The 19302-nt window shown below is 36.4% G+C and overlaps 2 protein-coding genes across 3 annotated transcripts; both read left to right on the forward strand.

The window, feature by feature from the left end:
• Positions 1-1841: 1841 nt before the first annotated feature.
• Positions 1842-11481, forward strand: bco1 (beta-carotene oxygenase 1). The gene is made up of 11 exons (XM_066713812.1): positions 1842-2045; positions 2790-2918; positions 6353-6482; positions 7067-7214; positions 7412-7559; positions 8276-8496; positions 9379-9645; positions 9793-9898; positions 10046-10140; positions 10504-10615; positions 11020-11481. Exons 1-11 carry the CDS (start codon positions 1982-1984, stop codon positions 11172-11174), a joined length of 1575 nt encoding a protein of 524 aa, XP_066569909.1. The 5' UTR covers positions 1842-1981; the 3' UTR covers positions 11175-11481.
• A 1156-nt stretch (positions 11482-12637) lies between these two features.
• On the forward strand, positions 12638-19037 carry hprt1l (hypoxanthine phosphoribosyltransferase 1, like). 2 transcript variants are annotated; one of them, XM_066713813.1, is made up of 9 exons: positions 12638-12899; positions 13863-13969; positions 15014-15197; positions 15826-15891; positions 16425-16442; positions 16823-16905; positions 17141-17187; positions 17670-17746; positions 18154-19037. In XM_066713813.1, the coding sequence occupies exons 1-9, from the start codon at positions 12846-12848 to the stop codon at positions 18199-18201; spliced, it is 684 nt and encodes a 227-aa protein (XP_066569910.1). In that variant the 5' UTR covers positions 12638-12845; the 3' UTR covers positions 18202-19037. The 2 variants fall into 2 exon arrangements, with proteins under 2 accessions (XP_066569910.1, XP_066569911.1); XM_066713814.1 differs by having other exon boundaries at positions 12648-12863.
• The last annotated feature ends 265 nt before the right edge of the window (positions 19038-19302 follow it).

A 19302-nucleotide genomic window follows, 5' to 3' on the forward strand; every position in this document is an offset into this window, starting at 1 on the left:
TTAGTGTGAGTATGTGTGTGCTCTTTATATAAAAGTTTTTAATTTTTAATTTAATTGGTTCATTAATTTGGTTACACATACTCTAATATTTTGTCTTGTCACTTGCTAAATAAAATTTAGAATAATTTACTACATGCTAGTTACCAAGCTTACCTACTTCTTTGGCAAGTCACTTACTTATGCACAGGATATAGATAAAGTATACTTATTTGATGTAAAGGACTTAGTCTAATACATTTTAGGCAGTGTGTTAATACTGTAAAATGTTGAGCATTTTTAAGTCAACACTGTGGTCTCATATGGTCCTAATGCTTAATTGCTCAATAACAAAACAGTTTGTAAGAAAATCAAGACATATTCCAAAGGTTGGAAGTAGATAACAAATAATCTTTCATAACACATAATGAAAGATTGAAAACTGAATATAAATCTGCTCTAAACAATTAAACAATATCTCACTTTAATAATATCCCCAGAAACAGCTAGGAATGAATAAGATGCTCACATATATGAATCTTTCTTTAGGTATTCATATATAAATTCTAAAAGAAATAGATAATCTTCTTTCTGTTTTGAGAAAGGTCAACTTGACCCAGTTTATCACTTGTAGCACTTAAGCAGATATAATGTCCTTGATCTGCAACTAATGTACTTGTCCTAAGCAAGTTGTATTGCTTTGCTATTTTTAATGTACCAATTCATCATTTTTCATACTTTTGTGATTGCATCATATCACAATATAACTAGTTCCTCCAAAAAACTGGGAACCATAGCACGTGCTCACCAAAACAATTGCTTTGTAACACGAGTTCTGGCTAGGAGGTCTGAAGGACGATTGACTTTAAGTGAAGAATCAAAATGATTACTGATTATAAATACATCTCCAGCAGCTTACTTAGAGAGCACTAGTGAATATAACAGTATGAAGAAGATGTAGCTGTGCTGGTATTATGGTATTAAACCATGGTATTAGGATTCTAATTGGATTAGTAATGCTACACTATAAACACCAGCATTTTGAAAGAAAGTAAATAAAATTAATTGGGGTTAAAGGGGATGTGCTTAATTAACAGTGGGAAAAAACATCTTTATTTTGAATATTTGCCATGGAATTGTGATAAACATTAAAGTTGGTTGCTTTATTTATTTTTTCTCGGTGAATATGAATATATGTTTGTCATGATAAATCCAGAAAACCAGATTAATCATTACTAAGCCAATATTGTTAAAGTACAATAACATGTTAACTAGGGCCTTCAGTAAGTAACAAACATTTAGTCCTGGTGGTGTGGAACCATTTCACATTGGTTTGTGCTGGTATGTTTAATTATACAATTTACAATTAAATTAAAGCAAATGGAGAATACAAAAAGCTGTCACAGCATGTAGATGTCTATATAGTGGCTGGCTGGTTGATTTCAAAAGTCAGAGGGAAAAATAGGGCAATTTCAGTGGAGACAACCTAGACCTATGGTACCATCACCAGTGCGCCGTATCTAAGGAGGAAATCAGCTGGAGGAACATTGGACATAATCCTTGTACATCTTCCCTGTTATCTAATCTATCTCTGCCTCAAGATGTTCAAAGGTTATCCTAAGTGCAATACACATCAACCCCCACTCTAATATTAATATATTAATATTTCATTCTTATGAGAACCAACCAATACGTGTCTGCAATAAACAACAGGAAAACGTATGCATGTATTAAGATTTGTATCATTAATGATCATAATAGTGTATGTTTGTCTACATCACTAACATTTATGTCAGTCAAGCCCTTGTTTTGTTCTGATAACATTTTGTACAGCCCACTATACCAGTCGTCACGCACTGTATAAAGCATAGGGAGGGGAGAGAGAAGAGTTGAAGTCTGTCTAGTGGAGATCATAAAGGCTGGAAGTGAAAAACACATGAAGCTAGTATTTCTTTGTTTTTTTTTTAAAGAAACATCAAAGTAGTTATACCACTCCAAAAGAAAAATGCAGTACGATTACAGCAGGAACAAAACAGAAAACCCCGATCCTATAAAAGCGGAAATTAAAGGTAGGGCGAAAATGACTATATAATGAATTGTCGTTGGTTAAGCAGACACCATTGTATAGTTTTAATTACAGCTGTAGGGTTTGATTTCCATGCATATTACTTTTCAATCGACTAAGTTGCTTTTCTATACAAGGTGGAAGTTTCTGTTTCTCCCAGATCGGGGCAGAACGTCAGCTGCATCATTATTTGTTTATGACGTTGACAGCGACCGAAGTCGAATGGAAAATTAATAATAATGAAACAATATATAAAAATGTCTGCAGCGTATTTTGTTTGTTTGTTTGTTTGTTTTTTCAATTTGACTTCGACTCTCTGGCGTGTAGATTTTGCGACTTTCTTTGTGTGCGTTTGTACTGGTGCATGAACTTCAGCATGCTCTCGAATTCAGTTAGACAACTTTTCTTTTGTTTTTCACCTACTAACACATTGATCGCTTGTGCACTACGTCTCAATATGGATTTGTATCGATGTGTAAAAATGTCAGGGTGATGATGAGGGGTAGCACTTGTTCGGACAGCTTGACACCAGCCCTGTATAGCTAAACCCAGCTGCCTGTGTACGACATCGCTTGACGTTTATATCATGTGACGCATCCTTGACGTTGCGTGGGTCAACAATGACATGTGTCCATTTTACTTCTTAAGAATATGTGAAATCAAAGCGATGGCACTTCACTGCACTGCTGTAATATGCATACCTTTAGTTAATCGTGTAATAATCATCTTCTCTGTGGTGTGCTGGCAGGCACTCTCCCAGACTGGCTGCAGGGCACGCTGGTGCGCAATGGGCCCGGCATGTTCTCTGTGGGAGAGACCTCCTACAACCACTGGTTTGACGGAATGGCACTGCTGCACAGCTTCACCATTAAAGACGGTGAGAAAGTTACATCCACACCCTACATCGCCAACATTATTGGAGCAAATGAAAACAGTTCACAGTGCATGCAATAGACAGCACTCTTGTGTTAATGGTTGCTGCACTTCTTTTGATTAGTAGAATACTATAACATCTCTGCTATAATATATTTTAAAGTGCAACTAGGTGGTCTCTTTCAGTACGGTGGCCCTGAAGTGCAACTGCTGAAAAAATAAAGCAGGGGCTGTGAGATTTGGAGGTGCTGAAAAAATAAAGCAGCTGCTGCAGCATTTTCAGAAGCAATTACGGAAAGGGAGGGACATTGTGAATATATTTGACTGACGTCATTGGACAGAGTCTGAGAAATGAGCGCGAAGCGTCGTATTAATATCGCTGCGATATTGTCCTGCTCTCTGTCCACTGTGATGACATTAATATCGCTGCGATATTGTCCTGCTCTCTGTCCACTGTCATGACATATTAATATCGCTGCGATATTGTCCTGCTCTCTGTCCACTGTGACATATTAAGAGTTATAGGGCTGTCCTAACATGTATTAGAATTAATGAAAGCTTATGGAATCACTAATTTAACTAAACATGTATATTTCCATATACAATTACAGTACTCAGCCTATATGTAAACTCTAAGAAGTGAAGGTTGTAATAAAACCTTTTTGGATCCCAGGGTTGATATTGTGGAGGATTTTCTGTTAGAGTTATTAATTTACTATAGAAGCTTTATTTTCTGTTAACTGTATTTGAAAGATTTTACGTTTAAAAAGTAAAGTAGTCCTGATCCAATGTAAATTACAATGTCTGGTCACGCATAAGTGGGGCAGGCTAATTTGAGAGCAATTCCAAAAGATAGAATAACACTCATTAATAATAATAATAATAATAATAATAATAATAATAATAATAATAATAATAAAAGATGTTGATGTTTATATCAATTAAATGTACTTTTCTGTGTAAATGGGTTAATATATATATATATATATATATAGTTTGCTTTATAATATATATTGTGCAGGCACATTTGTAAATGGTTTATTTGAAGTAGACAATCCAACAAAGGTTAAGGTTCCCAACAGGTTTTGTACAGAACACTACAGACAGAACATGGTTTTAAAGCAGAAAAGTACATTCAGTATAAAACACATGTAGAATTAAGATAAGTTATAGAGACAATGCAAAAGTCCTTAATTAAATAAAAATCCATCCATTTTGGAAGCCGCTCATCCTGGTCAGGGTCGCCCATGGCGGATCTGCAGGAATACAGGAACACAGGAACACAGAAATACAGAAAGACAGGAACACAGGAACACAGAAATACAGAAAGACAGGAACACAGGAACACAGGAATACAGGAACACAGGAACACAGGAACACAGGAACACAGAAATACAGGAATACAGGAATACAGGAACACAGAAATACAGGAATACAGGAACACAGGAACACAGGAATACAGGAACACAGGAACACAGAAATACAGGAATACAGGAACACAGGAACACAGGAACACAGAAATACAGAAAGACAGGAACACAGGAACACAGAAATACAGAAAGACAGGAACACAGGAACACAGAAAGACAGGAACACAGGAATACAGGAACACAGAAATACAGGAATACAGGAACACAGGAACACAGGAATACAGGAACACAGAAAGACAGGAACACAGGAATACAGAAATACAGGAATACAGGAACACAGGAACACAGGAATACAGGAACACAGAAAGACAGGAACACAGAAATACAGGAATACAGGAACACAGAAACACAGGAATACAGGAACACAGGAATACAGGAACACAGAAATACAGGAATACAGGAACACAGGAACACAGGAACACAGAAATACAGTAACACAGAAACACAGGAACACAGGAACACCCCAGGACGGGCGCAGCCCATTGCCGGGAAGTTTCGCTCTGCCGATCAACCTGGCGGACGGTGGGAAGAAGCGGGAGACCCGGGAAACCGCGCAGACAGACACCGAGCCGAGACCCGGACCAGCGCCACCGCGCCGCCCTAAAATACAAATACTATCTGATATTAATGTGTTGTTTACTATTGTTTCTTAGTGTTTTGGAGTTATTCATGTTTGTTAAAGCAGTCTCTCTAATTTTGCATTTCCCAATTTAGCTCCTGCTCTTGTCTATTAAATCAGTAAACGGCTCCTTCTGATGGAATTGTTAACGGATGTTTTCTGTTAGCGCTTAAGAATAATAATTAAAATAAAGCACTGTCACACTGCCTTGTAATAATGAAGTACAGTTGTTAATTTAGTAAATCTAGCTACTTTTAACCCCATTCTGTCTCCTACCTAAGCTTTCATTAATTCTAATACATGTTAGGACAGCCCTATAACTCTTAATATGTCACAGTGGACAGAGAGCAGGACAATATCACAGCGATATTAATATGTCACAGTGGACAGAGAGCAGGACAATATCACAGCGATATTAATATGTCACAGTGGACAGAGAGCAGGACAATATCACAGCGATATTAATATGTCATCACAGTGGACAGAGAGCAGGACAATATCACAGCGATATTAATATGTCATCACAGTGGACAGAGAGAAGGACAATATCACAGCGATATTAATATGTCACAGTGGACAGAGAGCAGGACAATATCACAGCGATATTAATATGTCATCACAGTGGACAGAGAGCAGGACAATATCACAGCGATATTAATATAACGCTTCGCGCTCGTTTCTCAGACTGTCGGCTCTTCTGAGAAGCCGCTCGGCCCACCTGACTTGCTTGCTGTCCAATGGTGTCAGTCAAATATATTCACAATGTCCATCCCTTTCTGTAATTGCTTCTGAAAATGCTGCAGCAGCTGCTTTATTTTTTCAGCAGCTGTTTTATTTTTTCAGCAGTTGCACTTCAGGGCCACCGTACTTTCGTTCCTGGGAAGGAGAAATGGATGTGGGATGTTTTCAGCAAGTTTCTCCTTATCCCGCTGATTTGTGACCTGCCCTGATCGTGTTGGTAGATCTGGGCCCTTGCCATGAAGCGTGTAACGGGCTGGCAGTACGTGTCAGTCACGTTTTGTATTGTCAGTTACAGTGCTTGTGTTATTTAAAAACAAAATACCTAGCTCATGACATCTGTAACAATCCATTATCTCTGTAAAAGCGCCTAAAGTTTCCTATCATATCCAATACTATTACCTGCCAAATGAACTATACTTTACATAATAAATAAAATGTAAAGCAAAATAGTGTATTAGAAAATAGTTGTATTTATTTACTGAGACCTGTTTTATGTCAGATTTCCTTTCGTTGAGTCATCCGTGACCCGGGGAGTGCCTGTATTGGATTCCAGCTTTGGGGTTGTGAGGCCACATGGCACATATGTAAAAACCTGGGGTAGTCTGTGATACCAGTATATAACAAAGTAAATATGTTTTTCTTCTGCAGGAGATGTTTTCTTCAGGAGTAGATATCTCCGTGGAGATACCTATAAAAGTAACATGGAGGCCAAAAGAATAGTGGTGTCAGAAATGGGAACTATGGCCTACCCAGATCCATCAAACAGTTTAATCTCTAAGTGAGTAATCAGTATTTCCCCCACCTTTTTATTTTAAGTATTTTTCTTTTCATTAATCTTTCAAGCAAAGAGAATCTTCTGTTCTAAAATTCAAGAGCTTTGTACAACAATAAATTACATTTGATCAAATCCAAAATTTTACATTTGTTCCTATAAGGCAGTGGTTCCCAACCCTAGCCCTGGAGGACCCCCTACCCTGCTGGTTTATGAATGAATTGAACCCTTAATTGAACTAAAAAATTCCTAATTCAGAGCTGTTTAATTATTTTAAACAGTAGGGGTTTTAAGTTGAGTATAGAATTGTATGAATAACTTCTTAAAGAACCAACTCTTTTATTACACAATTTAAAAAGTCAAATCTTAACATATTATTACTTCAATTAAGGTTAAATGAACTAATTGAGAGCTTGCTTGGAACAAAAAACAGCAGGGTCGGGGGTCCTCCAGGAGCAGGGTTGGGAACCACTGTTATAAGGGACAGTCGCTTTCATAAGGTTGAGATTTAAGCATCCATAAAAATATTGTATTTTTCATTTAAATGTTGCAGTTGAATACATTGTTTTTGTTTTTCATTTCAATTCCAGAGCAATCAAATTTCTCTCCCATACTGTTCCAGATTTCACAGACAATTGTGGAAACAACATTATTAAATATGGAGATGATTTTTATGCCACTTCAGAAACCAACTACATCAGGAAAATTGACCCGGAAACCCTTGAAACACAAGACAAGGTAATTAGATCATCTCTCAACACAATTATTCTAAACTGCAGTCACAGATCTAACCTTTCTTTGATATGAGATGCAATTTTACAGTGTGGTATATATTTTTTTAAATCTTTTTAAAATCTTACTTAAAATAGTGGGCCTGAAGTAATTATTTTTAAAGGTAATTAAGTGATATTCTACATTTTACATTCTTGTTTTAGGTTGACTATCTGAAATACATTGCTGTAAATCTGGTCACCTCACACCCACACTACGATAAAGATGGAAGTACCTACAACATGGGGACTACTATAGCAGAAAAGGGAAAGACCAGATATACAATCTTCAGGGTACCACCAGCTGAAGAAGGTAAAGGACCCCAATGACACTTCAGTTGAAACAGAAACATACTTGACCTGACCTAGAGAGGATCATGTTGTTTGCTCAGAGAAAACATAGTCTATGAGAAAACAACATTCATGGATTATTTTTTTAATCATTTGCTTTTGAAGGTTGCACAAGCTTGCACAAGAGGAAAGATACAAGCTAGCATCATTGCTACTCACAGTTTCTTTGTTGATATCTTCAAACTTTTTGTGCTTTGTAGAAATGCATTTTTGTTTTTGACCCCCACAAAATAAAAAAACTGATTACAGCAAGTTTCATGGGCAACATATTCTCTATGTTTCTTTATATATTACTTTACTTTATATTATATTACTTATATATTACTATATATCAAAGACAATTTGTACAATCAGTGCTCAATGAAAGAGACATGAATTTAGTGTTACTTTGGTATAGTATAAAAATATGTGTTAATTATATTATATGCTTGTTTGTGGTCTGCATGTAAGGATTGGCACTAGAATCTGTTTCCATCATAAGTGCTTCTTTAGGAAAGCTATTTTCGTGTTGCACTGAGAACAGTATACAACAGTGGACTGAAGATCTCATCTCCAGGCCATGCCACACCTTAAAGAGCAATCTTGATAAATGCATCTTGTTATTCCATAGTTCCATTTTCTGTGTTGCTTTTGGAATGCTGGTAGAACTCAGCTCTTTGTTTTTAATCTTCTCCTAAGACAGTGACAAGAAGAAGCCTGTGCTGAAGAGCTTGGAGGTGATATGCTCTGTGCCGTGCCGCTCCCTCCTCAGCCCCAGCTACTACCACAGCTTTGGGATCACTGACAATTACATCATTTTCTTGGAGCAGCCTCTCAAACTGGACATCCTCAAGATGGCAACCGCGTACATGAGAGGAGTCAACTGGGCCAGCTGTCTCAACTTCCAGCCAGAAGATAATGTAAGATCCCAATTTCAAAATTGGCAGGCTGTGTGTGCACGCATCTAGAGAGTGACAGAAAGGAGTTTGTGTGCAACTACATCATTTTTGAAGTTTTGTGTGGCACATTTCTGCAGATGACTCTTCCCATTCAATGCTTCCCATTCATTATTCAATCAATAATTTGAGGTTATTATATACACCGATCAGCCATAACATTATGACTACCTGCCTAATATTGTGTAGGTCCCCCTTTTGCCGCCAAAACAGCCCTGACCCGTCAAGGCATGGACTCCACTAGACCTCTGAAGGTGTGCTGTGGTATCTGGCACCAAGACGTTAGCAGCAGATCCTTTAAGTCCTGTAAGTTGTGAGGTGGGGCCTCCATGGATCGGACTTGTTTGTCCAGCACATCCCACAGATGCTCGATTGGATTGAGATCTGGGGAATTTGGAGGCCAAGTCAACAACCTGAACTCGTGATTCATCAGAACAGGCCACCTTCTTCCATTGCTCCGTGGTCCAGTTCTGATGCTCACGTGCCCATTGGCAGCGGACAAAATGTTCGCTTGCTGCCTAATATATCCCACCCACTGACAGGTGTCATGATAACGAGATTATCAGTGTTATTCACTTCACCTGTCAGTGGTCATAATGTAATGGCTGATCGGTGTATATTCAACAGCAGCCTTTATCGATCCACTACTGAAAGCTTCCTAAGATGTTTCCGCTTGTTTTGATTTACAGTGTCTCTTTTCCAGGTCATGTCATATAGGTTTGAACAGCAGACCTATATGTCATCATCCCCCCCAGTTTTTATTTATTTGATAATCCAATCCATTTACGTAAGGATGGCATTTCTCTTATGCTGTCTTATTTTTATTGTTATTGTTGTCTTATTCAGACACAGATTCACCTGATTGATCGAAAGACCTGTAAGCCAGTGTCAACAAAGTTCTTCACAAATGCACTGGTCGTCTACCACCATGTCAATGCGTATGAAGATGATGGCCACTTAGTGGTTGATGTCATCGCCTATAAGGATAACAGCCTGTATGAGATGTTCTACCTGGCTAGTCTGCAACCGAACTCCAGCAGTGGAGAGGCTAAGGGGAAACTCACATCTAAACCAAACTATGAGAGATTTGTCCTACCACTTCAGTCTGACAAGGTATTGACTATCTCCTTTGACTTACCACTTGCAAACTGTTGGACTATTCCTGTAGTCTCTTTCCAGAGTTTAACCCTTGTGAACCGTGCATGGAATATATGTCACATACAGAGACTAGATAACCTTGTTTGTTTGCTGTTCTTACAGGAAGCTGAGATTGGGAATGACTTGGTCAAGTTGAAATCTACATCAGCAACTGCTTTGAAGGAGAAAGAGGGCAAATTGTTCTGTTTCCCCGAAACATTGTTTAAAGGTGAATGACCTTCTCATTGATCTGCTATAAGTACGAGTACAAGCTGTCCTGAACAGTTGTACGTTTTTGTGCATCCACACAGAGTTTAATTATCTCCATTGTTGAAAGAGGTTTCCCATGACTGACTTATTGATTTTCACCTGACAGGAGCCGAGTTGCCAAGGATTAACTATAACTTTAATGGCAAGAAGCACAGATATGTCTATGTAACATGTGTGGAGCAATCTCCAGTGCCTTTGAAGGTAAAAATGGTTCTTGTTAGAATTCATGCTGTGCTCCCCAATACTGTAACGCACACCAACTCTATGATCAACTTCCGTGCTTTGCAATTATTAAACATGGCCCTACACTGCACTGCCCACTATCGAACTTCAGAGCCCATGCAGCTCCTGTTGAAACATTTTTTTTGTATGTTTTGTTTCATACTCTTACACTGTTCTCTCTTGCGCTTTGTACACTTGTTGTTGGTTTATAAAGACACTGAATGTGAGTCACCATAAGTTAAGTCATCGCTCAAATAGTGGTAATTATAAAGATATGGTAGTTAATGCTGCCTAGGGCAATGTGATTCTGCCTGCTCATTGGCTTTTTCAATCTCTGGACAGATTATGAAACTGGACATTGAGACTAAGCAGCAGCTGTACTGGGGCGAAGACGATTGCTGGCCATCTGAGCCAGTGTTTATTCCAGCGCCCAATGCAGTGGAAGAGGATGATGGTGAGCGGCCTCTTATTCCCTTGTAGTGCTAGCTGGTTTGTTACAGTACAAAGTGCCTTCGAGAAACATGGCAACCAGTGGTCACAGTGAACTTCCTGATGTGCATAAATCACAGTTTGGGAAACTTGATAGGATCTGCACTGCGGGAAGAAATTCAGTTATATGGAGGTCACGTAGAAATACACTGAGAACAATGGTTCGGAAACCGTATTGTGAGAAGCATTTGTACCTTCATGGTATATGGTGCAGAAGAGTGTTTGCCACAGTGAAGGACTGTTGTGGAAGCTCACAGATTCAAGTTAGTTTATCAGGCGATCCTAATGATTCTTTTCATTCTGTACCCTTTGTGTGATATGAGTGTGTTCCTTACAGCGTAAGCGTGAATGTTTGCTTTTTAATTGCAGGGGTTGTTTTGACTGTGGTGGTCCGCCCCTATCCAGAGAAATCCTCCTTCTTGCTTGTGCTGGATGCCAGATCATTTAAGGAGGTGGCGCGGGCCTGTGTGACTGCAGATCTGCACATTGACATGCATGGCTTCTTCATCCCACGGCGCACATAGCATACAGACTTTCCTTTGTCAATCCTGGGCAGTGTCAGTGTTATAAAGAGCAGGGGGGAAAAGTATGACTCAACAGAAGAAAAACTCCTACTCCCTGAATTGCTGCTGACTGGTGATCGTGCTAATGTATATTTTCAAGTAAGCTGTTGGGTGGCCTATATGTGTAAACTGTCCATCTTTTCAGTCCACAGCTTAGTATCATTTTGTCTACCTATGCTCTGGAAGAGCAGATTGCCTTAATGTAATATATGGTTTATGTCTGTGGAATAACCCATAAGCCTGATGCAATAAATTCAAGTAAAGCATCTGTTTTTTTGTCTTGCATTTTGTGCACATAAAAGTACAGCAGTTGCAGCCTGTGTGGGCTGTTTCAGATTAAGAGATCTCTGAACAGGTTTCTGCAAAGCAGGTTTACAGTAAGAGTTCAGATTAGTATTAATAAATGAAAAAAATAAAATACACTTGAACTGGGGAATCTAAAGGGCTGCCAAAGAATTTACTAACTGGAACTTCTTTGAAAAATATTTTTAGTGTGAGATATTGCTGCCATTTGGTGGTTAGTCTGATAATGCAAGGAATGTAAAATTGTAAAATGAGTGATTGTTCTTTAGGGAATTATTTAATCATGGAGAATTTGAACCAGAGTCTTCAATTTGTTCCAGAAGAATAAATACAATTAACACACCTGGTGTCAGGTTCAGAGTTGTACATGCACGGTACATGGCTGAATGCATTTTACTTAGCAACCTGTGAAATAGGAATACCAAAGCATTTCCATAATGCCGTCACAGCTCAAACACATTACATGACGATGGATTTCCATTCTGTAACTAACACCTTGCCTTTATGTGTTCACAAATACTTGTGCTGAAGACAATGAATTAAATGAGTGGAAGCTGCCTTTATAGATTTATCATATACATTGGACTGTATTGTGTACTATATTATTCAGTGGGAGGTTTACATAACAGCAGCAGTAAGTAACTTTTTTTCAACATTGTGAAACATATGCTTTAAGTTTTCAAAGCATATGAAGACAAGGGTTTGTATATACATAATTTCCCCCATTTAAAATGTACTTTACTAAAGGAACTAGTATAAGGAACTGAATTATTGTATTACTATGTGATACATTAAGATACTTGAGTATCATGTTATTCTAATGTATGCATTCAAAGAAAAAATATATTGAAATTATACAGAGCAAAACAACAAAAATAGTAGGCTAGCTAACCAATTACAGTTTTAATTTAAAAACAAACGTTAAAATAACGTTTAGTGTATCATTGTAGGGTTTATTGGTTAATTCGTACAATTTTGATTACAGGGTGTTTAAATAATTTAAGTTGTTGGTAAATCGCTGAAGGATACATGAACACACAATCCAAACATGTCAATATTAATATTTTCGGAAAGCAAGTGATAATAACAGCAGTGCACCGCCCTAGCTACACAGCCACAGAGCTAAAGCCCGGGCTGTAGCGGGTAAATCAGATTATTAGGTAAAATGGATTGTGACGTAGGGGTTTAAAATCACAAGCAGCAGTCAGTGTTACAGCTCTCGCAGAGGAGCAGTCGCTGTTGACTTTTTTCTCTTTCTGTTTTGCATATGGGCATGATACTTGAAACAGTGTAATCTGTGCGAAACTGCAAAGAGCGAGGTGCGAAAGTATGGCTGCTTTTCTGCAGGTAAGGACATCGCTGCGGATGCAATGTTCACTGCAGGTCAGCGACCAGGGAAATGCAAGGGCAGTTTTGCGTGGTCGTGTTTGGTTCTTCATTTTAAAATCAATGTAATGAATCAAATGTGACGCAGAGCACCGGCGGCGATTTATAAAATCAGTAGTTTAGTCTGGCACATTGTTACCGCATACGATGTATTTTTTAAAAACTCGGGTTGGAGACGGGTGTGGCTAAAAATAACATCCCTTACAAACGCCGAGCTTTGAATATATTGCATTTAAACCCCACGTTGCAAATTGTGCTTTCTAATTTGGATGATCAGATGGATGTGTACATGCTGTTGTGATGGATGGTTTTAATTGTAAGAGAGTATGCACCTCAAACTACGTCGATTGAGGCTTAAATGCACTTTTGAATTTAAATATAGAGCATGTGCACCAATGACGTTATCTTTATTATTGTCGACTAGTCTCCTGCAGCAGACATGCAGCTGCTTCACTGTGGCCAAGGAAACACTATTGCTTACTACTATAAATAATACATCCTACCTGTAGTTTCATCTTTGAACTTAATTAATTGTTTAGAAGGAAAAAAAACAACTCCAGGTTAATGTGCTCGACATTAACAACAACCACATCATTTAGAGTAGCTGCGAAAGGAAATACTATAACACTTATAACCTATAACAAATCTATCATTTGGTTCAAATATTTGTTGTATTCATTGTTTAAATTCCCTTATTAGTTAGAAAATATTATTTTGGAAATTGTCTGTGTGCTAATAGTTTCATAGTGTTAGCATAATAGTATACTGTAGTGATTAAAGACAACTTTTGCCCTTTTATTTTATTATGTATATCTGTTGATTTGCATTAGTCATTTATTTTGTTTGTTTTGTTTTCTTTGCACTTCCACTTCCTTCCACTAGTTCCTTACGACCTCAACCGCAAGGTTAAAACCTACATATTTTTACTAAAGAGCATTATTAAACTCATTATTATTGCAGATTCCTGACAATGAAAAGGGCCACGACTTGGACCTGTTCTGTATCCCTAAACACTATGAAGAGGATTTAGACAAAGTCATGATTCCCCATGGTCTTATCATGGACAGGTAAGATGTCCATGTGTAGAAAATAATCTTTATCTTTCTCATCTCTCTTTGCAAATGCAAGTTTAAATTATTAATTGTTGTCATAGATGTTCTGCATCTCATGATGATGATAAACCATAGCAGGCAGTTTATTCAAGTGGAATAGATCCAGATACTGGAGCCTTAAATCTATTAATTCCTGTAACAGCATTGCCGTTGAATGTGTAAAATAATGGCATTGATTATGTCTCATATCAGGTGACTAAAATGAGGGAAATGTGTGGAAACTAGTTATGGATAAAGACTGACTCACAGGCTGCATGTGGAAAGATGAAGGCTTGACTTGCTCATACACTATTTGGAGCTCCTGCTTGGGGCTAAAGCTACAGAAACATTCAGCTATGAACTGTGCTTGTGTAGTTTCAATGTTGTTCACATAACAAAGTCTTTTATTCAGAACGGTAATAAATACATTTAAGAAAATGAATACCCACATGTCCAAGAGAGTAGAATTAAAGATTTTTCACACTTGCATTTTCAAACTGGGAAAATAAGTGTAGAGCACTTATTAGAACTCTGAATAGTAGGTTCAAACATCAGCTGAAATGCTAAATAAAATGTACCCTTGAGCAAGGCATGCTATTCTACCCAGATTGTTCTAGTAAAATTGCAACAAATGGGAAACCATATACGACAAAGGAATTAATGATAATATATAGGCTAGTCAATAGTTGAGTGTGAATATGGGTTACAAAAAAATGAATTAATTTAATTTAACACTTTTAATTTAATTTGAATTTACCATTATTAGATTAGTATATATGCAGCTGAAATTGCCAAACTGCCGATTGTGGTAAAAATTATGCTCTTAGTTTGAGTTTACGTTGTGTCCTTATAGTGTGCATTTGATACATTGCTGCTGAGCATGCAAATGTTTTAATAATCCAATTGTTATTTTTTATTGTCAATCAATGCAAAAACACCTGCACAAAATGGGATTATAATAATTTAAAATGCTGGCTAGGTTGTGTATGCCCCTCATACTGTTTGTGTTTCCTTCTGTAGGACAGAGCGCTTGGCCCGAAATATAATTAAAGACATGGGAGGACATCATATTGTGGCTCTGTGTGTACTGAAAGGTGGTTATAAATTCTTTGCAGACCTGCTAGATTACATCAAGGCACTTAACCGAAACAGCGACAAATCTGTCCCCCTGACTGTGGATTTCATTAGACTTAAAAGCTACTGTGTGAGTGACTCATCAATTTTTTCTTATGCTTTGTTTACCTGTTATTTTCTGATCCATCACTGATACTATTTCTATGTGTTTTGATATGTTAATTACACATACTGTATATACCCACATATCTTGTTTTGAAAATAAACAAAAGTTGGTTTGTATTAAACTAGAGAGTGGAAACAGACAAACCAGAACAACAATTAAACTAAATACCAGATCACTTTTGTGTATATTGAAACTCTGATGAAAAATCTTTAGTTGTTATGAGGGATAAGACAGCAGATCTTGATGTTCAAGTGACTACTATATTTTTAGAAAAAAACAAAACATTGAATTACAGTAGTACTGGGACAATATGTTGTATACTTTGTCTGCAGCTGCTTTGGTTGTTGTGTAATCTGAATGCAAATCCCTATACACAAATAATGTCTGTGCTTCAGCAGCCTTTCATAGATAAACTAAGCAATATTTCTACCTGGGTTCTTGATTGATGAACATATCTATGAAGGTATATTAATCACATAATACAATTACAGAGGGATTAAAAATAATATTGTTCACAAAATGTGATTCTTCAAGTGAAAATAAAAATGTAAAGTATAATTAAAGTGAAATGGTGTTCCCCACCTCCCCTTAGAATGATGAGTCTACTCACTGTGTCAAAGTTATTGGAGGGGATGAACTATCTTCATTGAGTGGAAAAGTAAGTTTTTTTAACATATTTTTAATTTGTATGAAAATTGCACATATGCAGTTAATACTCAAACCAGGTCTTTAAGATAATGTTTCTACAAGTACTTATTTTCTTATTGAACCTGAATTGAGCCCCAGGTTTAAGCAGCCCTGAATTTCGGGCATGAGATGTTGAATACTGATGCTTACCAAAAGACACATGTAAAGATTCACAAGGTCACTTAAAATAAATGCTAAAGTTCTGAAGGAACTGTGAAAATGTGTACCTTAGCCAAGTCCTTAAGTTACATTGGGAATTTAAATACAATATTTTAATAATCATATTTATTTCTTGGCAGATGCCCTGATATTGCTTTCCTGCATGAAATGAAATTGTGTAGTGTAGATAGAACAACTTGAGTTTGTCAGCTCTACACTGAAGTGCTTAAACATAACGAGGAACAATATTTATTTCATTTTTTATTCCATGACTGATTTATCTTCTCATTCATACATGCCTTATGATGGATCTTAACATACTGATTTCTTGTATTTTCTTGACAGAATGTTTTAATAGTTGAGGTAAGTATACTTCTCACTATTTTTGTAAGAGCTAAATTACTAGATGTTTTTTATACTAAGAGTTAGGGTTCAGAAAATGCTAATCAATTACTTATTAATGTATGTTACTGTGTTGTTAACAGTGCATTAAGGAAAATAAATGCATTAATTTGTGAAAACCTGTATTGCCATGCTCCTTCATTTAACATGTGTAACTCATTATGCGTGTTGATGTGTGACAATATCTTGTTCATGCACAATGACTTGTGATGCTCGTTGTTGTTCTTGTCAATTGCATTTGTTTGACAATTTCACCAGTTATAGTATTTGAAGCACAAGTGTAGTCAGCATTTTAATTTCATTAGGCACCAAGTCATTAATATGTTTGTTTTCTTCTTTAGGACATTGTGGAGACAGGCAGAACAATGCAGACACTACTCTCTCTTCTTAGCGGATACAACCCAAAGATGGTCAAAGTAGTAAGGTAAGCTTTGGCTTAACAGAGTACACATGTCCTCATTCTGTTACACTTTACATTTCTTTTTTGAAGTCTTGAAGCTATGCTAGATATTGAATGGATACAAAAGGGAATTGCTTTTGCAGTTCTGTGATGTTTTTTATTAGTAGCATTATATGTTTTGGCAATTATTGTAAAGAGAAATGTTAACCATTGGATATTAATGTAAAACTTAATTGTGCATATATGTATTGTCCTGCAGCCTTCTTGTAAAACGAACATCCAGAAGCTCAGGATACAGGCCAGACTGTGAGTATTTTATTAATATTCTCCTAACTTTTAATGCAGGAAATGGATCTGTATCTCAGTAAAATATTATTTTTCATGATTGATAATAATCCAATGCAACAGGATTGGTTTACGACTGTGGGGGTGGGGTTGGGAATAACGTTCTACAGTCATGATAAGAGTGCTTAAAAGATTAGCTGTTTAATAAAGTGTCCTCTTAAAACTTGCTAATATCCTACTATTAACATATTTTGTCTGATGTTCTGCAATGCTTTTAAGTTGGACTTAGATAAACCCTTAAAAAATCCTCACAGGATGACAGATATTCATCATATTCTTAAAGTACATAAATTAAAGCCCTGCAAAGATTTCACCCTAGTACAACATATAACACGTCTGAATACCTTAGTATCTAGTTCTGGATATTTTAGGACTTTTAGGACATGATTTTATGATTTACATTTATCTTCTGCATTCTTGCTTGCTCTCTCTTAAATCTCCAGATATAGGATTTGAAATTCCTGATATATTCCTCGTAGGATATGCTCTTGACTACAATGAATATTTCAGAGATCTTAGTGTAAGTATTTATTTCTACAGCATTGAATTAATTTGATTTTAAATAAAACAATGGTCAACTCTATGGTTAAAATGTTTATGTTCATTTAAAATTGACTGAAAGAAAAAAAAAAACTCTGGAAATGATTGAATTATGCCAGTAGCCCAAATCTGAGTTTGGGTTTATTTGAAGCCCTTTAAGTCCTTGATAAACTAATGTGTTTTGCCTGATGTGTGTGTGTGTGTGAAACCTGTAATATGTTGCCATATAGTTTCCAAAAAGGTTTTATATTGATATCATGATTTATTTTAATATATATTTGAAAATACAATCCTTCTGATGTAAGTCGAGGTGTACAATGACTGTTACGGAGGTTAGATTATATGACTAATTTTATTGAAACATTGTATTTAATTCTCTTTTTACAGCATATCTGCATACTAAATGAAAATGGAAAACAGAAGTACAAAGTCTAAAATAAACTGACCTGATGAAGGAAGGAATGATACTGGGAGGAGTGTGCAGTCTCTGTCAAAGGGCTGATGAGTTCCTAATGGAGAACCACTGTGAATCTGCTTGTTTAATTTATTGTGCTGTGAAACCTCTTATGTAATGTTCTATTTTTCTACCACAAACCTCTGGAAAAAGTGAAAATGCATTGGTATGTACAAGGAGTGAAGACATTTCTGCAATTTTGGTTAATCATGGAAGCAGATATTTAGATAAATTCGTGGTTAATTTTTTTATATAGATGTATAGAATATGTACTTACTATTTGATCTCAAAGTTTGTGTATTACGTATATATTTATTATTTGATATATTTGTTTTCTTTATGAAAAGGGATAAAATATATTTTACAAAACCCGATAAAAGAAATTCCTATGTTTTATGATTCCTTTCATTTCATTACTTGAGAAAATGATTGTTTTAAAGTCTAAGTGGTAAGTATGTATATATTATCTTGAATTGTACAAGAAAACCGTGCATTCTGGCCTTCGCTAATTTGACAATTTTATAATTGAACTGAATTATTATTATTATATCCTCTTTGAACAGTATGGATATAAAAAAATGTACAGTGTAAAATTCTCAGTTAAATATACAATATCACAGTCTTAAGACCAGCATTGTTTTCCTGTTATATTTTATACTAAGACAAAAATACTGCATTTTGATCATAATCATTTTAATTTTGGCATGTATACTTTTATTTGTCACTATATCTACCACTGGCTTTTTTTCTTATGGATAAGATAAAAAAAATGTAACGAATGAAAGAAATACAGCAATAATAAATTCTTTTGGAATCTGTTTACCTGTGTATGCTTAGTCTTTTATTACTTGAGTAACAACAGCACGTTGATCTGGAAAACGCAGATACATGATTTCCTCCACCAATCATACACAGTAAAGATGCATTCCTGTGCCAATAAGTTATATGTAATGATGCTGACATCGCTACATGTTCAACACAATGAAATGTCATATTGTTCTGGATTTGTACAAACACAATGGAGCAGTACAAGTATACAAAATGCAGATTGCCTCCGAGACTGTAGAGAGCAGCACAAGCAA

This window comes from Amia ocellicauda, chromosome 9 (genome assembly GCF_036373705.1).
Source record: "Amia ocellicauda isolate fAmiCal2 chromosome 9, fAmiCal2.hap1, whole genome shotgun sequence".
NCBI classification, from domain to species: domain Eukaryota; kingdom Metazoa; phylum Chordata; class Actinopteri; order Amiiformes; family Amiidae; genus Amia; species Amia ocellicauda.

Bases quoted from the DNA above. Each gene is read 5' to 3' on its own strand.
- bco1 (XM_066713812.1), top strand. From the start codon at position 1,982: ATGCAGTACGATTACAGCAGGAACAAAACAGAAAACCCCGATCCTATA. The intron at 7,215-7,411 runs GTAATTAGATCA...TTCTTGTTTTAG, and splicing joins CCCTTGAAACACAAGACAAG to GTTGACTATCTGAAATACAT. The intron at 9,646-9,792 runs GTATTGACTATC...CTGTTCTTACAG, and splicing joins TACCACTTCAGTCTGACAAG to GAAGCTGAGATTGGGAATGA.
- hprt1l (XM_066713813.1), top strand. From the start codon at position 12,846: ATGGCTGCTTTTCTGCAGGTAAGGACATCGCTGCGGATGCAATGTTCA. The intron at 16,906-17,140 runs GTAAGCTTTGGC...ATTGTCCTGCAG, and splicing joins AAGATGGTCAAAGTAGTAAG to CCTTCTTGTAAAACGAACAT. The intron at 17,188-17,669 runs GTGAGTATTTTA...TTAAATCTCCAG, and splicing joins CTCAGGATACAGGCCAGACT to ATATAGGATTTGAAATTCCT.